Source organism: Lissotriton vulgaris, chromosome 4_1 (genome assembly GCF_964263255.1).
Source record: "Lissotriton vulgaris chromosome 4_1, aLisVul1.2, whole genome shotgun sequence".
NCBI lineage: Eukaryota > Metazoa > Chordata > Amphibia > Caudata > Salamandridae > Lissotriton > Lissotriton vulgaris.
Genome location: NC_141691.1, coordinates 1,904,360,595 through 1,904,382,864, shown reverse-complemented (window position 1 = coordinate 1,904,382,864; position 22,270 = coordinate 1,904,360,595). Strand labels below are relative to the sequence as shown.

Sequence of the window (22,270 nt, the reverse complement as noted above, 5' to 3'; positions counted from 1 at the left end):
TTCCTTAAGCAGGACACCTAGGCCAGAATAAGACTTGGGACACGCTTGTCCCTCACTTTCACTGGCCCCACATGTCTGAAGACACCAAGGAGTTTTGTCGCTCCTGTGTAACCTGCCAAGCCAGTGGTAAAGCAGGTAGCACCACAAAGGCCCCCTGATACCACTACCTGCGGTGGGGGTTCCCTTTGAGAGAGCGGGGATTGATATTGTAGGTCCAATGGATCCCCCTACAGCATCTGGGCACAGATTCATACTGGTGGTAGTGGACCATGCCACCAGGTACCCAGAGGCACTTCCACTTAGGACCACAACAGCTCCTGTTGTGGCCAGGGCCTTACTTGGAGTTTTCTCCAGAGTGGGGTTTCCTAAGGAGGTAGTATCTGATGGAGATGCCAACTTCATGTCAGGATACTTGACAGCTATGTGGAAGGAATGTGGTGTCAACTACAAGTTCACCACTCCTTATCATCCACAGTGTAATGGGCTTGTTGAAAGGTTTAACAAGACCCTAAAGGGTATGATCAAAGGATTACCAGAAAAGCTCAGGCGGAGATGGGACATCCTTCTACCCTGCCTTTTGTTTGCTTACAGAGAGGTCCCTCAAAAGGGGGTTGGCTTCAGCCCCTTTGAATTGTTGTTTGGGCACCCTGTAAGAGGACCCCTATGTCTGGGGAAGGAAGGATGGGAGTTACCTCTCAAAAAGCCTAAACAAGACATAGTGGACTATGTACTTGGTCTCCGCTCCAGGATGGCTGAGTATATGGAAAAGGCATCCAAAAACCTTGAGGCTATCCAAGAATTACAAAAAGCTTGGCATGACCAAAAGGCTGTCTTGATTGAGTGTCAGCCAGGACAGAAGGTATGGGTGTTGGAGCCAGTGGCCCCAGCAGCACTCCAAGACAAATGGTCTGGACCCCATACAAGTCTTGAGAAGAAGGGAGAGGTTACCTACTTGGTGGACCTAGGAACTCCCAGGAACCCCCACAGGGTGCTCCATGTCAACAGACTAAAGGCATATGTCAACAGGGAAGACATGGGCTTGCTCATGGCTACAGATGAGGGACAGGAGGAAGAGAGTGACCCTCTCCCAGACCTGCTCACTCTGAACCCTGAGGATGGCTCAGTTGATGGTGTGGCCTTGGATGGCAGCCTCACTGAACATCAGCAAAATGAATGTAGACAAGTTTTGCAGTCATTCAGGCATATGTTTTCCTTGACACCCAGTCAGACTAACTGGTGTACCCATGTGGTGGACACTGGTGACAGTCTTCCTGTAAAGAGCAAGATTTACAGGCAACCTGACCACGTCAGGGACTGTATAAAGACTGAGGTGCAAAAGATGCTGGAATTAGGTGTCATTGAGCCTTCAGAGAGCCCCTGGGCCAGCCCAGTGGTTCTGGTCCCCAAACCTCACACCAAAGATGGCAAGAGAGAGATGAGGTTCTGTGTGGATTACAGAGGACTCAATGCTGTCACCAGGACAGATGCACACCCTATTCCAAGGGCAGATGAGCTCATTGACAAGTTGGCTTCTGCCAAATATTTGAGCACATTTGACTTGACAGCTGGCTACTGGCAAATCAGGTTAGCTGAGGAGTCTAAAGCCAAGACAGCATTTTCTACCCCTAGTGGGCATTATCAATTTGTGGTGATGCCCTTTGGTTTTAAAAATGCACCTGCCACCTTCCAAAGGTTGGTGAATCAAGTCCTTACTGGGTTGGATGACTTTTGCGCAGCATATCTGGATGATATTGCTGTCTTTAGCTTCACCTGGGAGGATCACCTGGTCCACCTGAAGGAAGTGCTTGAGGCTCTGCAAAAGGCAGGCGTCACTATCAAGGCAACAAAGTGCCAGATAGGGCAGAGTAAGGTTGTATACCTGGGCCACCTTGTAGGTGGAGGCCAAGTTCAACCACTGGAGAGTAAGATCCAGACCATCAAGGACTGGTCCCCTCCAACTACCCAGACTCAGGTCAGAGCTTTCTTGGGCCTGACTGGGTACTACAGGAAGTTTGTTAAGAGCTATGGGTCCATTGTGACTCCTCTTAATGATCTGACATCGAAGAAGATGCCCAAAAAGGTTCAGTGGACAGTAAACTGTCAAAAGACTTTTGTTGACCTGAAGAAGGACATGTGCTCTGCACCTATCCTGAAGAGTCCTGACTACTCAAGAGAGTTCATTGTCCAAACAGATGCTTCTGAGTTGGGAGTGGGAGCAGTGCTTTCACAGCTTAATGTAGATGGCCAGGACCAGCCCATTGCTTTTATTAGCAGAAGGCTGACCCCCAGAGAAAAACGTTGGTCAGCCATTGAGAGGGAGGCCTTTGCTGTGGTGTGGACCCTGAAGAAGTTGAGACCATACTTGTTTGGCACTCACTTCAAGATTCAGACCGACCATAAGCCCCTCTTATGGCTTAATCAGAAGAAGAGTGAAAACCCTAAACTACTCAGGTGGTCCATTTCCCTACAGGGGATGGACTTTACAGTGGAGCACCGCCCAGGGACTGACCATGGCAACGCAGATGGTCTCTCCAGGTACTTCCACTTAGAACATGAAGATACAACTGGTCAAGGTTAGTCTAATGTCCCCGCGTTTGGGGGGGGGGGGGGGTTGTGTAGGAGAGTAGGGTCTGCTATCCTATGGTCACCCCAAATTTTTGCTTTTTGCTTCACTGGTTTATGACTTAATGTGGCTGTGGGCCTGCTAATCAGACCCACAGCCTGCTGTTCTCTCTCTAAATTACTGCCAATGCACTCTAGGTGCATTACGAATTGGAACTGGTTCACCTTATTGGCCCCTGTAACAGTGTACCCTAGGTACCCAGGGCATAGGTGTTTCCAAGGCCTACCAGGGGCTGCAGCATGTATTGTGCCACCCCTGGCCTGGCCTCCATATTTGACACAACTGGCTGATCACTCAGCTGGGGTAAGTTGGTGTAATCACCTCTTACTTAGATATAGTATCCTTATATCTACCCTTAACTGGACACATGTTAACCTATAAGCCATTTCAATGGAAGGTCCCTGAAATCCTGGGGGCAGAGTGCGTGGTTACATGTGAGATGGTGCTCTAGCATGAGCCGAGCCTGTCTGCAGCTGTCGGGAACAACTCCCTTAGCTGTTCCAGGATATTGCCATACCATATACTCTTAAGTGCATTATAATCCTCGCGGTTATATGCTAACTTTGGTTTGGCTTTATCAAAACATGTCGAGTAAGGTGTCATATACGATTTGCAATACTATCCCCTCGACAGTTCTGTTGACAGGGATAGCATTTCACCCTTCTAGAGGGACACGACATGTGTGTAGCCTTAACCCTGGTTAAAGTTAACCAGAGCCTCAGCATCACAAAATGGATGCTGCCACCACAGACACAAGTCTGACCTCCTGCTGCTGGGAGTCCTTCCAGCGAGGGAGGCTTGGACAAAGGGTTTCCTGCCTTGGGAGGTGCGAGCACCACCCCAGAAAGGATTTTGTGTATTGGGTAGGACAGGACTGAATAGATTGAGACATGCCCGGGGCACACAAGGTGTCCCCGTGCATAAGCCAGTCCAAACCGGTCCTGGGACTTTCCAGAGCCAGGCCTGGCGAGGAGCTGGACAAAGGAAAGGGGGTGTAACCGCCCCCCTTCCTGGTCCCACCCAGAGGAGGGACCTAGCAGGTGATCCACCCCTCAGATTGGGAATAAGAGTGGGAGCAGTGCCATAGCACCTCAGATCATCCTGAAATCAACTTTAAACTAAGAAGACGACTGGACTTCGACATTCTGCTGCACAGAAGACTGAAGAGCATCTCCCTTGTGGCCTAGGAGTGGCCACCCTGTGAACACAGGCACCAACCAGCAACTCGACGTCTGCTTTGCCGCCATCTCCCGCCGGAGCCCGAGCCCAGAGCCTGACAAGTCCCAGACTTCTCACAGCTCGATCCACAGTCCCTGCAAAGAAGGGACCCGTGGAGGCACCGAGAGACGTGGGACCGGACCTCTTGGAAGACACTCAAAAAGCTGACTGCGCAGCATCAGAGGCATCCTCGACGTTGTGCTTTGGGGACTGAGAACCCCCACCAACGATCAGCCCTTGCACAGAAGATCAGCCCCCCAGCATCTCCACGATCTGCGTGGGGCCCTTTTGCATTGTGCCACTCGATGCGCCATCCCGGCCACTAGCCACGTGGTCAGCGGCCATCTTGGCAACGAAACCGAAGAACTACACTGCGGGTCTGGTTGCTCCAGACTTGCCCTCGCTCCTGTAAAAGGGAGCACCCGCTCTGACCTTGCTGGTCCGAGTGATAAGCTTTTTTTGATTCCTGCGTGGCTTGCATTAGCCAAGGCCTGTTTGCTTCAATCAAGTTGGCCACACCGCCAACAGCGAGAAGCCTGCGTGGGACAGCTCGTGACCGACTCCTGGACGTCTTTGACTCCCGGTGTCCACGTGGCTGCAGAGAGAAGCTACACCTTAATGCCTGTTTGCACCCGACATCGCCTGGTTCCAATCTGGTTCCACAGTAGTCACTGGCTAGTGACTTTGAACATTGTCCCCTCTGCTTTCAGGTCTTCACAACTTCAGATCCACCCTTGGATCCACCGGAACTCTTCACATCGAGCCGCCTGCAGCATCTTCAGCTCCAAGCACCATCGACCAGCTTGACGAAACCCGACACTACTTCGACCCTATGCACCCGCTTCCTGTGGGTGAGGCAACTCAGCAACGCCAGTGTTCCCACACTGGTACACACCTCTAGGGCCTGTGTCTCAAGTTTCAGCTTTCTAGGTCACTCGGAAGGTTCCTAACTAACTAACTTTCTAACTTTTACGCACCATAGACTTTGCATTGGTGAGTGCGTGCACTTTAAACACTGCACCCGAGTCCCGCGGACTTTCCCGACTTAGTCACTGCTGTCTGGAGAAGGGAACCAACACCAGACAACATGACCACCTTCAAGATTGCCACCCGGAAGCACCACCAGCTGATCCGCGCTGCCAAGAAAACTGCATTCAAGGACCGGCTAGACAACAACGCACACAACTGCAAGGAACTCTTCAACATCGTGAAAGAGCTATCCAACCCCAGCGCTGGTAACAACGACATCACCCCATCGCAAGACCTCTGCAACTCCCTCCCCTCTTACTTCCACAACAAGATCGCGGACATACACAACAGCTTCAACAACCAACCAACGCACACCACGACCTAACAACCACCCCCCACCACCACCCTCCACGCCTGGACTCCGATCAGCACCGAAGACACCATCCGCACGATGAACTCCATCCACTCCGGATCTCCGACCGACCCCTGCCCTCACCACGTCTTCAACAAGGCCGACGCTGTCATCGCACCCCACCTGCGAGACATCATCAACACATCCTTCGACACCGCCACCTTCCCTGAGAGCTGGAAGCATGCCGAACTCAGCGCTCTACTCAAGAAACCCACAGCGGACCCCACCGAACTCAAGAATTACCGCCCCATCTCGCTCCTCCCGTTCCCAGCCAAAGTCATCGAGAAGACCGTCAACAAGCAGCTGGCCGCCTTCCTGGAGACGAATGGATCCCTCGACCCCTCACAGTCTGGCTTCCGTGCCAACCACAGCACCGAGACCGCCCTCATCGCCGCCACCGATGACATCCGAGCCCTGATGGACAACGGAGAAACAGCAGCCCTCATCCTCCTAGACCTCTCCGCAGCATTCGACACTGTCTGCCACCGCACCCTAGTGCAGCGCCTCAGCAACGTCGGTATCCAGGAGAAGGCTCTGGAATGGATCATCTCCTTCCTCGACGGAAGAACACAGAGAGTCTGCATACCACCGTACAAATCAGAGGCCACCGAAGTCATCTGCGGCGTCCCTCAAGGATCCTCGCTGAGCCCCACCCTCTTCAACGTCTACATGAGCCCCCTCGCGGCCATCGCACGCCAACACAACCTCAGCATAATCTCCTACGCCGACGACACCCAGCTGATCCTCTCCCTGACCAACGACCCCGCAGCCGCCAGAGCCAACCTGCACGAAGGGATGAAAGAGGTAGCCGAGTGGATGACGACCAGCCGCCTGAAACTGAACTCAGACAAGACGGAGGTCCTCATCCTGGGCTCTTCACCCTCCGCCTGGGACGACTCCTGGTGGCCTCCCGCCCTGGGCCCCGCACCCAAACCGACAGACTACGCACGAAACCTGGGCTTCATCCTGGACTCCTCCCTCTCCATGACCAGGCAAGTCAACAACGTCTCCTCGGCGTGCTTCAACATCCTACGCATGCTACGGAAGATCTTCCGGTGGATCCCCACCGAGACCAGGAAGACCGTCACCCAGGCCCTCGTCACTAGTCGACTGGACTACGGCAACGCCCTCTACGCCGGCACCACCGCCAAGCTTCAGAAGAGACTCCAGCGGATCCAGAATGCCTCAGCCAGACTCATCCTCGACATCCCACGAACCAGCCATATCTCCGGACATCTGAGAGACCTGCACTGGCTCCCCGTCAACAAAAGAATCACCTTCCGCCTCCTCACCCACGCACACAAAGCCCTACACGACCAAGGACCGAGCTACCTCAACAACCGAATCAACTTCTACGCTCCCAAACGCCACCTCCGATCGGCCAACCACGCCCTCGCCGCCGTCCCCCGCATCCGAAGAGCGACTTCAGGAGGAAGATCCTTCTCCTACCTGGCTGCCAAGACCTGGAACGCCCTCCCGACCGACCTGCGCCTGACCCAAGACCACCTCTCCTTCAGGAAGAAGCTGAAGACCTGGCTGTTCGAGCAGTAGCGGCACCCCCCTCCTCCAGCGCCTTGAGACCCTACGGGTAAGTAGTGCGCTCTATAAATGCCATTGATTGATTGATTGATTGATTGACTGCTAGTCCCGAACGGCTCCAGCGATTCCCAAGGCCCTAGGCCTGTTTCCCTATCGATTGGTATCTCTTATACCACTTTCTTAGTATATGGTTTAGGTGGCCCCTAGGGCTCATCCATATTGTGCAACTTTTGTGTATTTTAAACTGTGTTTTGTTTAACGCTTGTGCTTCTGTGCTCATAAAGAGTTCAGGGGATATTTGTAGTTAATAAATATATATATATTTTCAATATACATCTGTGTGTTTTCCGTTCATGTGGTATTCAAGGGGTTTGTGTATGGTAATACAGCTGGCTTCACATGCCTTTCAGAGTTTAGCCTAAGACTGCTTTGTCCACGTTACCACTAGGATAACTGGTCTATAAGGTTGACTTACAACCGATCATCATAAGGGTTGCTTGGCATGGTACAGGGTGATCACTAGAATTAGTGAGCATCACATACCAGGCCAACTTCTCACACCACACAGCACTGCAATTACTTTCTTTATGGACCCACTGGGACACAGATTTGCAGAGACCCACCACAGACCGGGAATGGGAACACATACTTGAAAGCCGCATTCAGATCCCCCGTAATGCTCCGTTTTGGCTTATTCAATTTTATATAATACACAGAACCTACCTGAAGTCGGGTAAATTAAACAAATATTTGTCCTTGCAGAAATGTGTGACATGTGGCGAGGTAGGGGCGGACTTACTGCATATGTTGTGGTCATATACAGCCACTCAAGCATATTGGGGGGTGGTCATGAGGTGATTAACCAAATGCACAGAACGAACAGTGGGTTGGACATGGGAAATGTTTATACTAGGACTGTACCAATGGCCCAAAAAATATAAGGTGACATCCAGATATATAGATTTGGGCCTTATGGTGGCTAAGCTTCTACTCATGCGCCACTGGAAGTCCTCTGACCCCCGGCAGCAAAGGCCTGGTATCAGTCCCTACTGTGCTGGGATGCAATCTTAACAGATTTCCGCACGGCCTGACAGAGACACCCAGAGGCACTAGAGGACACACTTGAGAGTGATGTGGAGCAGGCAATAGAACTGCACACAATTAGACCCTAGAGGACGCATTGTCAAGAAACCTGGACATTAAAAGACATATGAGTCTACCCATACATACTATATGAGAAAAATTGGGCGGCTGGAACAATTCGAAGATATATAGCAATATTGGACAGGGTACTTGAAGAGATGCCCAAATATAATGCAGATGATCTGAAGAGATGGGGTAAATGTTACTGTTATGTTGATTATAGTTAAGTTCTGAACGCCAAGGCATTATGCCAGCCGACTGCACACTGCACTTGAAACTTAATGTAATTGGCTGAGATGTAACATGTTACAACTACATTGATTTGTATGGCCTTACTCTGTTATTTATACTGTATTGCAGATCTACCAGATGTTATGAAAAAGCTGATAAACTATAATAAAAACAAATTTAAATTAAAAAAAAGTCACACACTGAAGGTTGCTTAAGTCTAGATAATATGACAATTGAGTTTTAAAATGATTTTCTAGGATTTTAGCCTGGAAAGGTAAAGGAGAAATGTGGCAATAGTTTTCCAACTGTGATTCCTCTAAGGTGTTCTTTTATGTTCTTTTAGCATCGGAATAACAGTTGCTTGTTTCCATACCTCGGGACTGAGGCGGACGTAACAGATAGATTGAGAAGGTTTACTAGCATAGGTCTTAGCACAAGTTCACCATTTATGGTCTCCAACTCTTTCTGCAGTGAGAGCTACTTCTAATCACAGAAAATCATTGTGTGCAACTGAAGGCTAAGCAACTCGCTCATTGTTACAAGACACACCCACACTTCATTGACTTTAGGCCTAATGTCCATAGAGCCAGATACTATGGGGTCATTAGGATGGTGGCGGTATTACCACCGTCAGCCCGGCGGTGGCAATCCGCCCGCCAACCCAACCATATTATAATGGCAGGGGTATTGCGGTAGACGCAAAGTGCATCCGCTGCTTTCTTGCCAGTCAGCATTGGCCACTAATTAGGATGTGTGCGGAAACTTGCCTTTCCATGGTGACGATGCCACCATGGAACGGCTGACGGGGATTGGCTACGGGTGCCCGTTACGGGCCCCCTCGGGGTTGGGCGGAGGGGTCACTTGTAGTTCCCTGCACCACGTGGCAGGCACCACATAGTGCCTGCCACGTGGTGCAGGGAAATGCTGTGCATGTCGTTTTACCATTGTAGATGGTGCTGCAGCCAGCAGCACCGTCTGCAATGGTAAAAGGCAGGATGCGCCCACATCCTAATTGGGCAGGTGGGACCGCTGCACGTCTGGCGGTTGCTCCCATCACCATTATGGTGGCAGGCGGACTGATGTCCGCCTGCCATCATAATGAGCTCCTATGATTTGAACAAAATACTTTGACTAGGGGCACTATGACAGGTTTGCCATGTGCGGTCCAGAGACAGACTAACGAATCGAAAACATAGAATTAAACAAATATCGAGGTAAAAATATTGTGGGTCAGAAATATCGACAGACTAACTCTTGTGGTCAAGAATACAGATTTTAGGTAAGTAATATCGATGTTTAAAATATCGAAGTGTTTAATATAATTTGCAAAGATATAGTTGTTAAAAATATCGATTTATTAATGTTATGCATTTTAGTTTATATTTTATATGTACGTGAATTATGTTTTTTTGTGTAAGAATTGTTAGTATTTTTATTATATGTGTTAAAATATTTGTAATTATTAATATTTTTTTCTTTGAATTTTGCCTTTTTAGTTCCGTAGCAGGTTGTGGGTTTATAGGGGAATAGGGTGGGAAGTAATTTAATTATATTAAATGTATTGATTTTTTTAGTAGTTATTATTATTTTTTATTTATTTATTTATTTATTTTGCTTGTTTAGTTCAGAAGCGGGTTGTGGGTTTATAGGGGAATAGGATGGGAAGTAATTTAATTATATTATATTTATTGAATATTTTTTATTTATAAACATTTGTTTAATTGAGATGGTATAGTGTTAATGTGTAAAGTAATCTATTAAGAATTACTTAACATGTTAATGTGTTAATTAATTTTAATTAATTAATTGGCCATTAATTATGGTAATTGTGTAATTAATTTTAGGCATGTGTTGTGGTGTTTATACGTGTAAATGGTGGGAAGGTTCGGTAGTAATTTATTTTTAATTGAGGAATTAATAATTAGCTGTTAATTAATTTTAAATAATTAATTAGTCATTAATTATGATATGTGTGTAATTAGCTTTAGGTGTGTGTTTTAGGTGTGTGTTGTGGTGTTTATAAGTGTAAATTGTGGGAAGGATGGGAAGTAATGTATTTTTAACTGATGAATTAATAATTAGTTGGTAATTGATTTTAAATAATTAATTGGCAATTAAGTATGTTAATTGTGTAATCAATTTTAGGTGTGTGTTGTGGTGTTTATATGTGTTAATGGTGGGAAGGGTGGGAAGTAATGTATTTTTAATTGATGATTTATTTATTAGTTGTTAATTAATTTAAAATAATTAATTAGAAATTAATTGTGTAATTAATTTTAGGTGTGTGTTGTGGCTATTACGGTGGTAAAGCTGGTGTATTCAATGAATGTTTTGTATTGATTTTATTAATAACATGTTTTAATTAACTGTTAATTATGTTAATTATAGAAATACATTTAAATACAACTTTTGACGTTTTTTTGATTGGTGTTGTGTTATTGGGTAGAAAATAAAATAAATACATTAATGTTTTAAATAATTTTTTTGTTTGTTAATATTTGCTCATTTTAAATATTTATTGCTAGAAATGTATTTGTCAATTTATTTTATATAATATTCGTAGCTTTTTTGATATGTAATTTATATCATAATATGTGTTCTTTTTAATATGTTTAATATATTTAATCATATTTTTTTAATATAGTTTGTTTGTTTTTATGATTTTTTAAATGTTTTGTATTGTTAAAATGTTATTAGTAAATTTTTTTCTTCGCTATCCAATACTTACCCTACTTTTGCACTCACTGGAGTGGGAATAGTAATTTTTGCCCCTCCGTTATCCAGCACTTACCCTGCTTTTTCACTCACTGGAGTGGGAATAGTAATTTTTGCCCCTCAGCTACCCAACACTTTCCCTACAGTTGCACTCACTGGAGTGGGAATAGTAATTTATTCCCCTCCGCTACCCAACATTTTCCTTACTGTTGTACCCACTGGAGTTGGAATAGTAAAGTTAATTCCTTTGCTAACCAACACTTACCCTACTTTTGCACTCACTGGAGTGAGAATAGGTATTTTTACACCTCCGTTACCCAACACTTTCCCTACTGTTGCACTTACTGGAGTGGGAATATTCATTTTTCCCCTCCGCTATCCAACCCTTTCCCTACTGTTGCACTCACTCGAGTTGGAATAGTAATTTTAATTATTCGGCTATCCAACAGTTTCCCAACTGTTCCATTTATTGTATTGCAAAATGTAAGTTTTAATTTTGTTAAATAAAGTAATGGTTTAATTTATTATAGAATGCTTATTTTTTATTTCAAATTATTGATATATATATATATATATGTATATATTATTTTTATATATTTTAAAGTTAAAAAATGTAATAAAGATAATAGTTAAATATGTATAAATTATTATGTTTGTGTGTTTATATTTTTCAAATTATGTTTATTTGTTATATTTAGTTAACATGTATATTACATTTACTTTATTTTATTAAAAATAATATTAATATTTAATATATTTTATTTTATTCTATATATTTTTTAAATCGATATTTTTTACATCTGTTTCTTACTTCGATATTTTTGATTTTATATTTTTGTACTTACCTGTTTAACTATGATGAGTTGATAATTTTGCATTCTATATTTTTTCATCAATATTTTTAACATCAATATTATGTCAGTGATCCGCCGTGTGCATCAGTGAATGCATGGTCTCTGGGGGATGTATCAACCAATATGAACGTGATATATGGTATTGGGTGACTAAGAACCTGTGTCATATGTACTTGTGACACAGTACGTACCATCCGCTATATGTTGCACAGTTACATGTATAACACAAACATGCAACCATTTTTTCATGAGAAAAATGTAAAGGGCTGATAAATGTACTGCAAAAATGTTCATAATATGGAAAAAATTTCCCCCACATAATGGTTGTATTGTTCAGTTATAAATATGACACTGTTTCTACCAGCCTCTGGGAGCAAGATGACTACTGTGTGTAAAAGGCGACACTTTAAAATGGGAGAAAATTAAACTGAAGAGTTAACTTTCATTTATTTGGATTCCATAAAACTCATGATTTAAAATGTTGCCCATTACATTGGCATCATCATATTTACAAACAGCAGGCGTCTTGCTTCTAGCGACCTGCAGACAGGGTGCCATATTTATAACAGAAAAATACAGTCATTTGTTTAAATGGGAGGAAGTTAAAGTGAGGAAACATGTTTCATAAAACACTAAGGGCATGATCCCGACACCCCCATTATAATGCACACATGATGCGGACACATACTCCCACTTCTCTATGGGAGCTTGTGCTGCAGCCGCAGGCCGTCCATAACACAAGCTCCAATAGAGAAATGGGAGTTTCTGGTAATTCCTGCACCGTGTGGCTGCCACACGGAGCAGGGATTAACAGGGATCCATGAAGTTTTCCGACAGGCTTTCTATGTCGGAAAGCCTGACATGGAAAGCCTGTCGGAAACTGACACCGTAATCTCGATGGCTCCTTGAGCCCATTGGAATCCAGCTGGGATGCCTGGATGGTTTCACTTTCGACCACCTGCATTGTAATGCATTAGTCAAAAGTGAAACCTACGATGAGACTCGGAAAGCCTCCGGTCATCGTAATGAGGCCATAAGATGTAATTAGCTTAATTGAAAGTAGAAAAAAACATTAAGACTTAGGGCCTGATTACAAATTTTGGTGGGGTGAGGGGGCGATACGCCACCGCTGTGCCCCCGCCCCCACGAGACTCGCCGCCATCCGCCCACCAGATTACACGTTTTTTGTAGTCTGGTGGGCTGGCAGCATGGCGGTCCCGTGACTGTGCTGTTTAAAAGGCTCATTGTGAGCCTGAAACAACACTGCAGTGGGACACCCAGTGCACATTCCTGCACAGGATGAAATGCACCATGTCGTGCATTTCTTCCTGTGCAGGAACTGGGGGTGCAGAAATACGGGGGAGCACAACATGCATGCATGCACCCCCATGCACAGGGTGGCCCTTCTGCCTCACTGTCAGCCTTTTCATGGAGAAGGAACCTCCATGACAGCGCTGGGGGTGAGGAAAGTCGTAATATGCTTGGTGGAGCCTCAGAACACCTTCAAGCATATTGTGGCCCTCATACCGCAGTGGGCCCGCAAGGGAATGGTGGTTCCCTGGCAGCTGCAGAGGTGCAATGTCAGTACAACTGCTGAAGTCCTGGTAGGGCGGTCAAACCGCTACGCCATGTACCTGCGAATCAGGCGGTCCGTGGAACGCCAGACTCGTAATTGAGCCCTCAATGTTTCATAGAAATATTTTTCCTCACTTTAAAGTTCTCTCATTTAAAAATTTATTAAATTTTTTCAGTGGGAAGGATATGCCCAGACATCGGGCCCATGCATGCTATGCCACCCGATTCAAGCTAGCGCGGCTGTTGAGGAGTGACTCCCCAAAACCGGTCTTAGGAAGCTTGTTTGTGGTCCAAGGAGGACCTGGCCTGGTAGTTTGGGGTGGACTGTTTCCATTGGGAGCAGGGTTGAGACCGATTTGCTTATGGCTGGGTCCAAACTGGAATGGCATGGTGAGCAATAAAACAATGATTTTAACCCAGATCGGTGACTGGAGGTGAATGTTCGATTTGTTCAGCATTCCGTTCATCATCTTTTCTTTTTACTTTTAGAAAGTTGGCATTTTTTTACTCCAGCCATTCTGTGCCTCCAATACACGTCTGGGGTGGTTGACAGCTGGACTTTGTGCATTCCCGCTAGACAGCCACACACAAGGGAGCTTGGTTGTGACTGATGGGCCAACCACATCCCGATGGGCCACGCTGGCCAGAATGAAAGGGAGGAACTGACACACCCGAAAAAGCTATGTTCTGTCCCCTCACAAAGGGCTGCATATTTCCCCTGTAGCGAGTCTGGAGGCAGGAACAGGAAGGGTGGACCTCTGTGTACTAGTCTTCCCCAGCTCAAAGGCACAATTGGGTATAAGTACTGAACCTCTAACACAATGACTTCAGAAACTGCTGGACCTGGCAGTAGTCCCATGAAATCTTGGCCATCTCAGCCAACCCTATTGACCATGGCCTCCTGTCTTGTACACATACCTAACCCATTGTAGATTGATAGTATTGTATACCCAGGTTCTGAGGGACACAGGGTAACATCATTATTATTAACATACAACCACAGTGGGTTCCTGTACCTGGAGGCTCTGCACCAGTTGGTTGCAGTATCAGTACATTTCCACAAATCACCTGGCGGGAACCTTGAATGCCATGGAGGACAAGCTCAGTCAATGGCATCTGTTGGATCACAAATGGAGTCCATATCCCGAGGTGGAAACATACAGAATGGTACCTTGGGAATCTTGGGAAACTATTTACTCCATTTATTCTCCAAAATAGGTCTAGTTTAATATACATAAAGCAAAACTTAGAGTATTATTCTTTGTCTATACAGCAGCAAGTTGATATATTATCTTGCCTACATTTTTGACTCTCTTTCACATTGGGTAATCCATCATACTGCCTGGGATCCTTGGCCCCACTTGACTCTCAACAGAAAGAGGCTTCTTCGGCTGGACCACAAAGGGCTTTGAGGTTTTACAATGATTGTACAAAGGACCAGCTTTTTGTGGGGTTCTCTGGGGCGAGAAAGGGGAAAATGTTGTCGAAAAGGACCCTGTCGAAGTGATAGTCCTCTGCATTAAGGGATGCCACACATTGGCCAAAAAGCAACCTCCAGAAGGTCTGAGAACTCACTCCACCTGGGCCAAGGCTGTTACCACTGCGTTAGCAGGCAGGCTGTGACATGGGAGATACTATTTTGTCATTTATTGCAAAGTATCCATTAGAAGATCAAGTCAATTTCTTATGATAACACTCTTTCTGGTGTATAGTCTAATCTCACATTCCTCACTGTCCTCCCACTTTCTGTGGATGTGCCTCCTTTTCACAACTAAATATAAACCAAGTTATGAATTGGCACACTGGTACCAACAATTGTTTCACGCTTCACGTCTGAGAGCGCCAAAAAGAGCCAAGCCAGTAATAAAGTAAGCTTGCAGGGGTGAGGCTTATATGTGACTCCACACTGTCACCTCTGTGTCTGAGTGGAGCCAGAGGAGAGCTGGATGGCACCTGAGGAGTATTTTAAGGTGAGGAATTTGTGGTTAGAGCATCCTCCAAAAAGAGCATTACCAGGTGTTAGTTATTTGTTCTTTAGGCTTTCTCCACCTAGGTGGAACCTACAGATACAAAACGTTTTGCATTTCCTGTTTTTCCCTCTTGTTAAACTCTAAAAAAATCAATGTCAAGGGCTTAGTCTTCGACACCTAACACCATTCCTTTTGTAATTGATGCTGTTAAACAGTAAGACCACCGTACATTTCTTTCATGAGTTGTAAGTATGGAAGAAATGTGAAAGGTGATTATACCTCTTCCTTCTTCAGCTTCTTCATTATATGAAGGGCGTGCACTTCCGGAATCCAGCTGGTGCTGAGGTCTTCTTTGATAAGTATGGCGACCCTCCAGGGCAGTATGACATTGTGAACTGGCAGCTGGACCCCCATGGAGATGCTAGGTACATCACAGTTGGGCGCTTTGATGCAAGTGCCTCCGACAGCAGTCTACTGGTGATGAATGACAGTCTTATGTTCAATGTTACCGAGCAAGGACAGGTAAGAGATTATTCCTTGAAGTTTCAATTAACAAATCACCCTTTTCTGCATGGAGCATTGAGTACAATAGGTATTCAAGACAGTGTAAGCCTTACATTGCTACATTATATTCACCTGAACACACAAATATAGGAAATAGTCATGGGTGGGAGTCAAATGAGCAATAGCAACTAGTGAATGTTCAATTTACCAAAAATCTCATATGGTGATTCTTTGCAACAATTGGTTTGTTCAATAGCTGTCTTTGACCTTTACTGAATAGTGCCACATCCCGCTTTATGTTGCTCTGCTAAGACTACTTTATTTAGATGCTTCATAGTGGAGAGATATGGATTTCCTCTGGACTGTTGGTGGTGCCATTTGTGTGCTTTATGATGTGTTTTAGTTGCTGTAGTTGATTTTGCTTAGGTTTTGTTACACTGTTGGCGTAGCTGGGTTAGTTGATTGGTTACATCCAACAGAGGCAGCCCTATTTCCCGAACCTGGGTCAAATAAATATTATGACAGCTACAACAGTTCGAGAAAACAATTACATAGAAGCAACAACAATCTGTCACAGTTGCACATAAATACAGAAAAGGCATTAAATAACAATGTATTTATAAACCACAACAAAGATCATACAAAATTGAGAAAATCATGAAAAGGTACCGATAATACACAAAAAAACTATTATTGCTGCAAAAACATCTTTTACTGAAAGGTAAATTATACAAAATAATAATTGAAAAATACACAAAATGTAACAATTCTGCATAGGGTTTTAAGTAAACAGGAAAGTGGCGCTCAAAGCAGTAAGCGCTAGGGAAGGAAAAGTCCGAAATAAATATTGTGCTAACAAGGTCAGGGGGAACCTCACAACCCCTAAAAGCAAGGGCAAGGGCCTACACTATATAAATTGAACAAAGTCCTGGGCACACAATAAAGATAAAGTACTAGAGTGTCAATTCACTCCACAGGTATAGAATGCAAATAGTTACAAAAGGTCGGCACCAGTGTATACTTTTTTTCTGTTTGTATTTAGCAACATTTCTTCAAATAGTAACATCATAGGAAAAACCATCCGACACGTGTTTCATCACCAGGGTATTCACCCGTGACTCTTCAGGGCTGAATTACGAGTGAGCTGCAGATTCGCAGGACCAGTGATAATTCCAACCCGGTGTGTACGGGTGCAAGGTGAAAATGAGGAAAAGCGTGGCGTGCCAATGAACAACGCAGGAGTGGGCAGGAAAGGTAGGTCTCCAGCCCGTAGGAGACCAGACCAAGTTCAGGCGGGCAGGTACGTCTGTATTACAGTCCGGTATGCGGCATGCTGTGATGGTGAGCCCGAAGTCCGTCTCTCTTTCCGAAATGCGGCATGCCACGCTTTCCCTCATTTTCACTTTGCCCCCGTATACACCAGGTTGGAATTATCACTGGTCCTGCGAATCTGCATTGCAATTTGTATTTAGCGAAATCGCAGAAATTATGCTAAATTCAAACAGAAAAAAAGTATCCACTAGTGTTGACCTTTTGTGATTATTTGCATTCTATACCTGTGGAGTGGATTGACACTCTTGTACTTTATCTCTATTGTGTGCCCAGGAATTTGTTCAATTAATACACAAAATGTGCATGCACAGTTACACAATAAATATCAAAAGAAGACACAATGTACAGTGTGCAGAGGAGTAATGGCAGAGGAAAGAATGTTAAAACAAAGACAAGTCTGACAAGTCACAGGAACAACAATTGCAATAAATGCTTCCTCTTCAATATATGCCAAGAACAGGCATTGACCGCGTTTTCGACCTATATACGTTATAAGGTCATCATCAGGACAGACAACAATATTTCTGAGAATGATCGAAAAAGAAAAAGTGGAGGGAAAAAGATCTACTTTGAATGGGTACCAAAACCAAGCAAACTGATTAAATCAGTATCAGCGTAGCACAAGACACAATAGCCAATTGTCAGGCATTTCAGACAGATAGATGACGTGATAATCAAGGAAATCCTTATTGGTCAAGATACGGGGGAAGGGAAAACTTTTTACTGATTTCAAGTGAGCAGGGGGCCAAGGTAAATTCCCAGTGTCATGAATATTATAGAAACTGTGAATGGAATAATTCGAAAGGACCATCACCACCGTGAGCAAACCCTGGATGCCAACATTGCACCCCACGAGTCACAAACTCAAGAAGAAATCAAAATACCTACTTGTGCAGTCTGAATTGAACGTATTCAGATGTAGTCAAAACATGGAAGCCACAAAAATAATAATGCGAGATCAGGAATTCTAAACAACAAACAAAAAAAGAATAATCAATACAGAAACAAAATTACAACTATGTCAATTAGAATGCTGATACAAAGGATGACGAATAACTCACCAGCTGTATCAATTCAGGCACACATGTATAAATCAACAGTGCCCTACGAGGACCTAGTACAACCTTCAAGCCGGCACCCTCGAAATTCACGAAGTATGAAAGTTAACGCTATTTGAACAAAATAAAAATAAAAACAAATTTAACATCGGAAAGTAATTTCAACAATTCCAAAGATAAGATAAAGGGAGAACGTGCATATCTTATCTTACTTGCTGAATAAATTAGGCAGGCAGACACGTCATCCCCATCAAAGCGGTGAGGACGTGATGGACGCAGTGTTTAGATAAGCACTGCTCACCATAATAGAAAATAAAAGAAGGACTTAATCTAATCAAATGCTTGATAACACAAACACTTACAAAAAAGGAGTATATAATAAGATATGCCAATTAAACTATCCAAAGTTTTACTTATACCACTGTCCGATTTTGTTGTCACAACAATAAATCAAAATATTATGTTTAAGAATGGGATTGCCAGTAGTACACACTGCATGCATGCGCAACAAAGGCTAAGCTAATCCATGTTGATAATTGATGCATGAAATAAGCAAAAGGATATCAGTGATTGTGCTATATCAGTGGCAGTCACTCAAATTTTACAAAAAAACAAAGCAAAATATAAAGGCAAAGCTGATTCAACCACTATGTACTCAAATAGCGCCACACCTCTCAGTTAAATTAGAGCCTTAGATCCAATATCCATATGGGAATGGATAAAAAGCAACCACCATATAACACATAATAAAATCTCAAAGCAAACCAAAGTGCACAAAATTAAATATTTAAACACCACAAAGTGTTGGCTAATTTTGTATTGTGCTTGGCTCGTCTTGAATATAATCAAAACATCAAAAGAGTATAATCAGACAGGGAGTAATCTCAAGAGAGAAGGATTGAAAAAATCTCAATTACATAAGTATATGTCAATGTGCTGTAAAAAGCCGTACATGATTTCTACAAAGATACAGGTATAGAGCAATATAATTCTTCAAATAAACACCAAATATATATATATATATATATATATATATATATATATATATATATATATATATATATATATATATATATATATATATATATATATATATATATATATATATATATATATATGTTTTAAGAATAGTTGCAAAACTACATGCAATAATGGCATGCCCAGAGAAAGGATTTCAAACATGTCAAGTGCATATGTGTACAACAGTATGTTGTCAGAAACAATACAGGATATCATAAAAAGTATAGATGCAACATCAATGCAGTATTATAGAATTACATTCCTCAATTCTGTTTAACCCCTTATTGATGCTATTGAGCTCAAGATCCAGCGACATTCCGCTCTGTGAAATGTCTGCTGGATATCACCACCATGCAGGTGCTTCCATATCAATTCGATCACCTGCCATTTTATTTAATCTGGCGAATGGTTTAGCTCAAGACTCTTGTGTTGTGAGAGTTGGGTTTTTAATTTTTGAGTTGTTTGGCCCACATAGTTGAAATTCCACGGGCACCACAAGGCATAAACAACGTTTTGAGAATTACTGTTTGTATGGTCCTCAAATTATACACTATATGTCATGTAAGAACTGTTTGGTGTCGACTGTAGACTCACACATTACACAATTGGCACATCTGGAATGGCTCGCAATCTTATTAAGGCCCCACGTAGACGCCAGATCAGGAAACTTGATCTTGATCTTGGGCAAAGAAGAACGTACTAAATTCATATCTATTACTTTCCCATTTGAACGAAAAAAGAGTGCCTTGGACGGCAATGGTGAAACCCATCTAGGATCTGTGCTCCGTCATACCCTGGAAGCAAAATAAGAAAATATGCCAGAGCTGCCGAACCGATCCGAGAAATAAGCACCGAGGAGAGCGCCTCACAGTCAGGCTGCAAGAAAGGAGACCCGGCGGCGCAACAAAAAAGAGAAATCACTGGAAGAAGCTTGAGCAAAAAAAGACAAGAGGATCCCCAAAGATGGCAGCCGTCTGGTAAAGGTGATTCCGAGTGACGGCTACCCCCAGACAAGGAGGAAAAGACGAGAAGCAGTTTAGGACGTAAGCGGAGTTACTCGCTCTCCCCGGTAAGCGCAAACGGCGAACGAAAAAAAAATACAGAGCACATAGACCGGGGCGCAGTAAAGCAAAACCGCAACTGCACAGGAGGCTGCCATTTTAAAAAAAAATAAAAAAGTAAGACGCTGCGAGCCAGCGCGACAACAGCACTCAAGTGAATACAACGTGGATGCACAGAGAAGCACAAGAGGTGTGAGGATAGGCGGGGAGGTGCAGGGCTGATGGCACCGAGGGCTGAGTGCATCGAGAGGGAGCCCGATTTCTAATGAGGGGGGGATTCTCACCCAGGACCCCTGCAGAGAGAAAACAAAACTGCAACAACCAGAGGCAGCCGCCATTTTAAAGAGATTGAGAGAGGCAGACACCAACACATCGATACATAACAGTGCTGAGGCAGGCGTGCGAAGGTAGCACTGGGAGGGCAACGGGCTGCTGGCTGCGGTGAAACAAAAGCGAAAAGAGTAAAAAACTGGCCGATCATGCCCAGCACTAAAGGGAAACAAAACTGAAAGCAGAAGTGGGCCTGCATTTTGCTACGGAAAATGAGAAAAAAACAAAAAAAACAAAGCGAGGCGGTACCGTGCAGCACGGGAGAGACAGTCACCCACCACGATCTTCCAAAAGAGGCAGAGTTGAAGTGACTGAACCAACTCCTGCTAGTATTAGTGAACAAAGCCGGAAAAAACATTTTTTTTTTAAGCGCCAGAAAAATGCCAGGATACCGCAACCGTAGGGTTCTGTTTGAACGCCCTGCCTTACAGACAGGGCGGTCAAACAGAACCATCCGGTACTTGCCAATCAGGGGGAATTCCACCAAAAGACCAAATGAGAGATAGCGAGCTCCAGACCTGCAAGCCCACTAATTGAGCAAAGAGGCTGGATCATCGCAGGAGTGCACTCTCAGTGAACAGTCCGAGAGATCTCACATCAGCAACAGCAGTGGCAACATCCCGCAAATAGCCCAGAAAGAGAAAAGCACTGCTCAACTAAGAGCTAAGTATCAAATATGTATGTATGTGTATGTAGGCATACTTGTATAGCGCAGCTGTCACCCAAAGGGCATCCTGGCGCTTTGACCACAGAGCATTCCTACCGATGTCAGTTACACTGCCTTCGGAAAAAGATAAGTTTTGAGGTCCTTTCTAAAGGACATGAGATCAATACCGCCAACACACTGAGAAGTTATATCCAGCAGGATATATAGCAAGGACAAATGCAGACAGTACACAGCACTTGGATCTGAGTCAAGTAAGGGGTGGGATAGGACTATACACCAGAGAGGCAGAGACCTAAGGAAAGAAAAAAAAGACTGTACTCAACAGCAAGTACCGCATTCAGAACAATGGAGGTGGCTACCACAAGAGCGGCACCGAGGACCCAAGAGCAGAGGAAAGAGCAAGAGACAAGAGTCTTGTCTCAGGGAGGCTCCGCAGAAACTCAGAGCGTGAGCATATCCCTACCACAACCACTGCCCCCACCGCTGCCCCTGCCACCTCCCCTGCTATCCCTGACACTGCGTAGACAACTAATCATAGAGCAGAAGGAGGATAAGAGATACAAGCTCCACTTAACCAGAAGAGGTCTAACAGCCATGGCCGGCACGGAGGGGAAATTCCAGCAGTAAGAAATGAAAAATAAGGGAGACATGCAAATAGACCCCCCATTAAACAAAAGCAAGATATTAACGCCACACTAGACATGATCCTAAGGAAACTGGCCGAGGTCCATGACCTAGCCAAAACAACAAAGCAGACCACAGATCCAATTCAGCTGGAACTGGCAGCCGTGAGAGCTGATATCCATGCCGCAAACAACAGGCTGTCAGTAGTTGAGCAGCGAGTCAGCGATATTGAGGATGGGTACCAACAAACAAAACAAAACCCTCAATGCACTATCCAAAACCACGCAAATGCTACAAAGCCAGACTGCTGAGCTGGAGGACAAACACAGGAAAGGCAACAAAAGAATCCTAGGTGTTCCGGAGGGGGATGAGGACAAAGCAAGGTCGTGTAGGAGCTGATCCCAAAAATAACAGGAATCAAATTC

General features: G+C 44.4%; 1 protein-coding gene across 1 annotated transcript in view; it reads left to right on the top strand.

Annotated features, from left to right (window-relative positions):
- Window positions 1–22,270, top strand: part of LOC147724694 (vomeronasal type-2 receptor 26-like) — a 90,284-nt gene that overhangs the window by 16,774 nt on the left and 51,240 nt on the right. Inside the window, exon 2 of the mRNA XM_086918089.1 lies at window positions 15,544–15,771. Coding sequence (XP_086774215.1) covers window positions 15,544–15,771 — 228 coding nt within the window. The remainder of the gene's footprint in view (window positions 1–15,543; window positions 15,772–22,270) is intronic.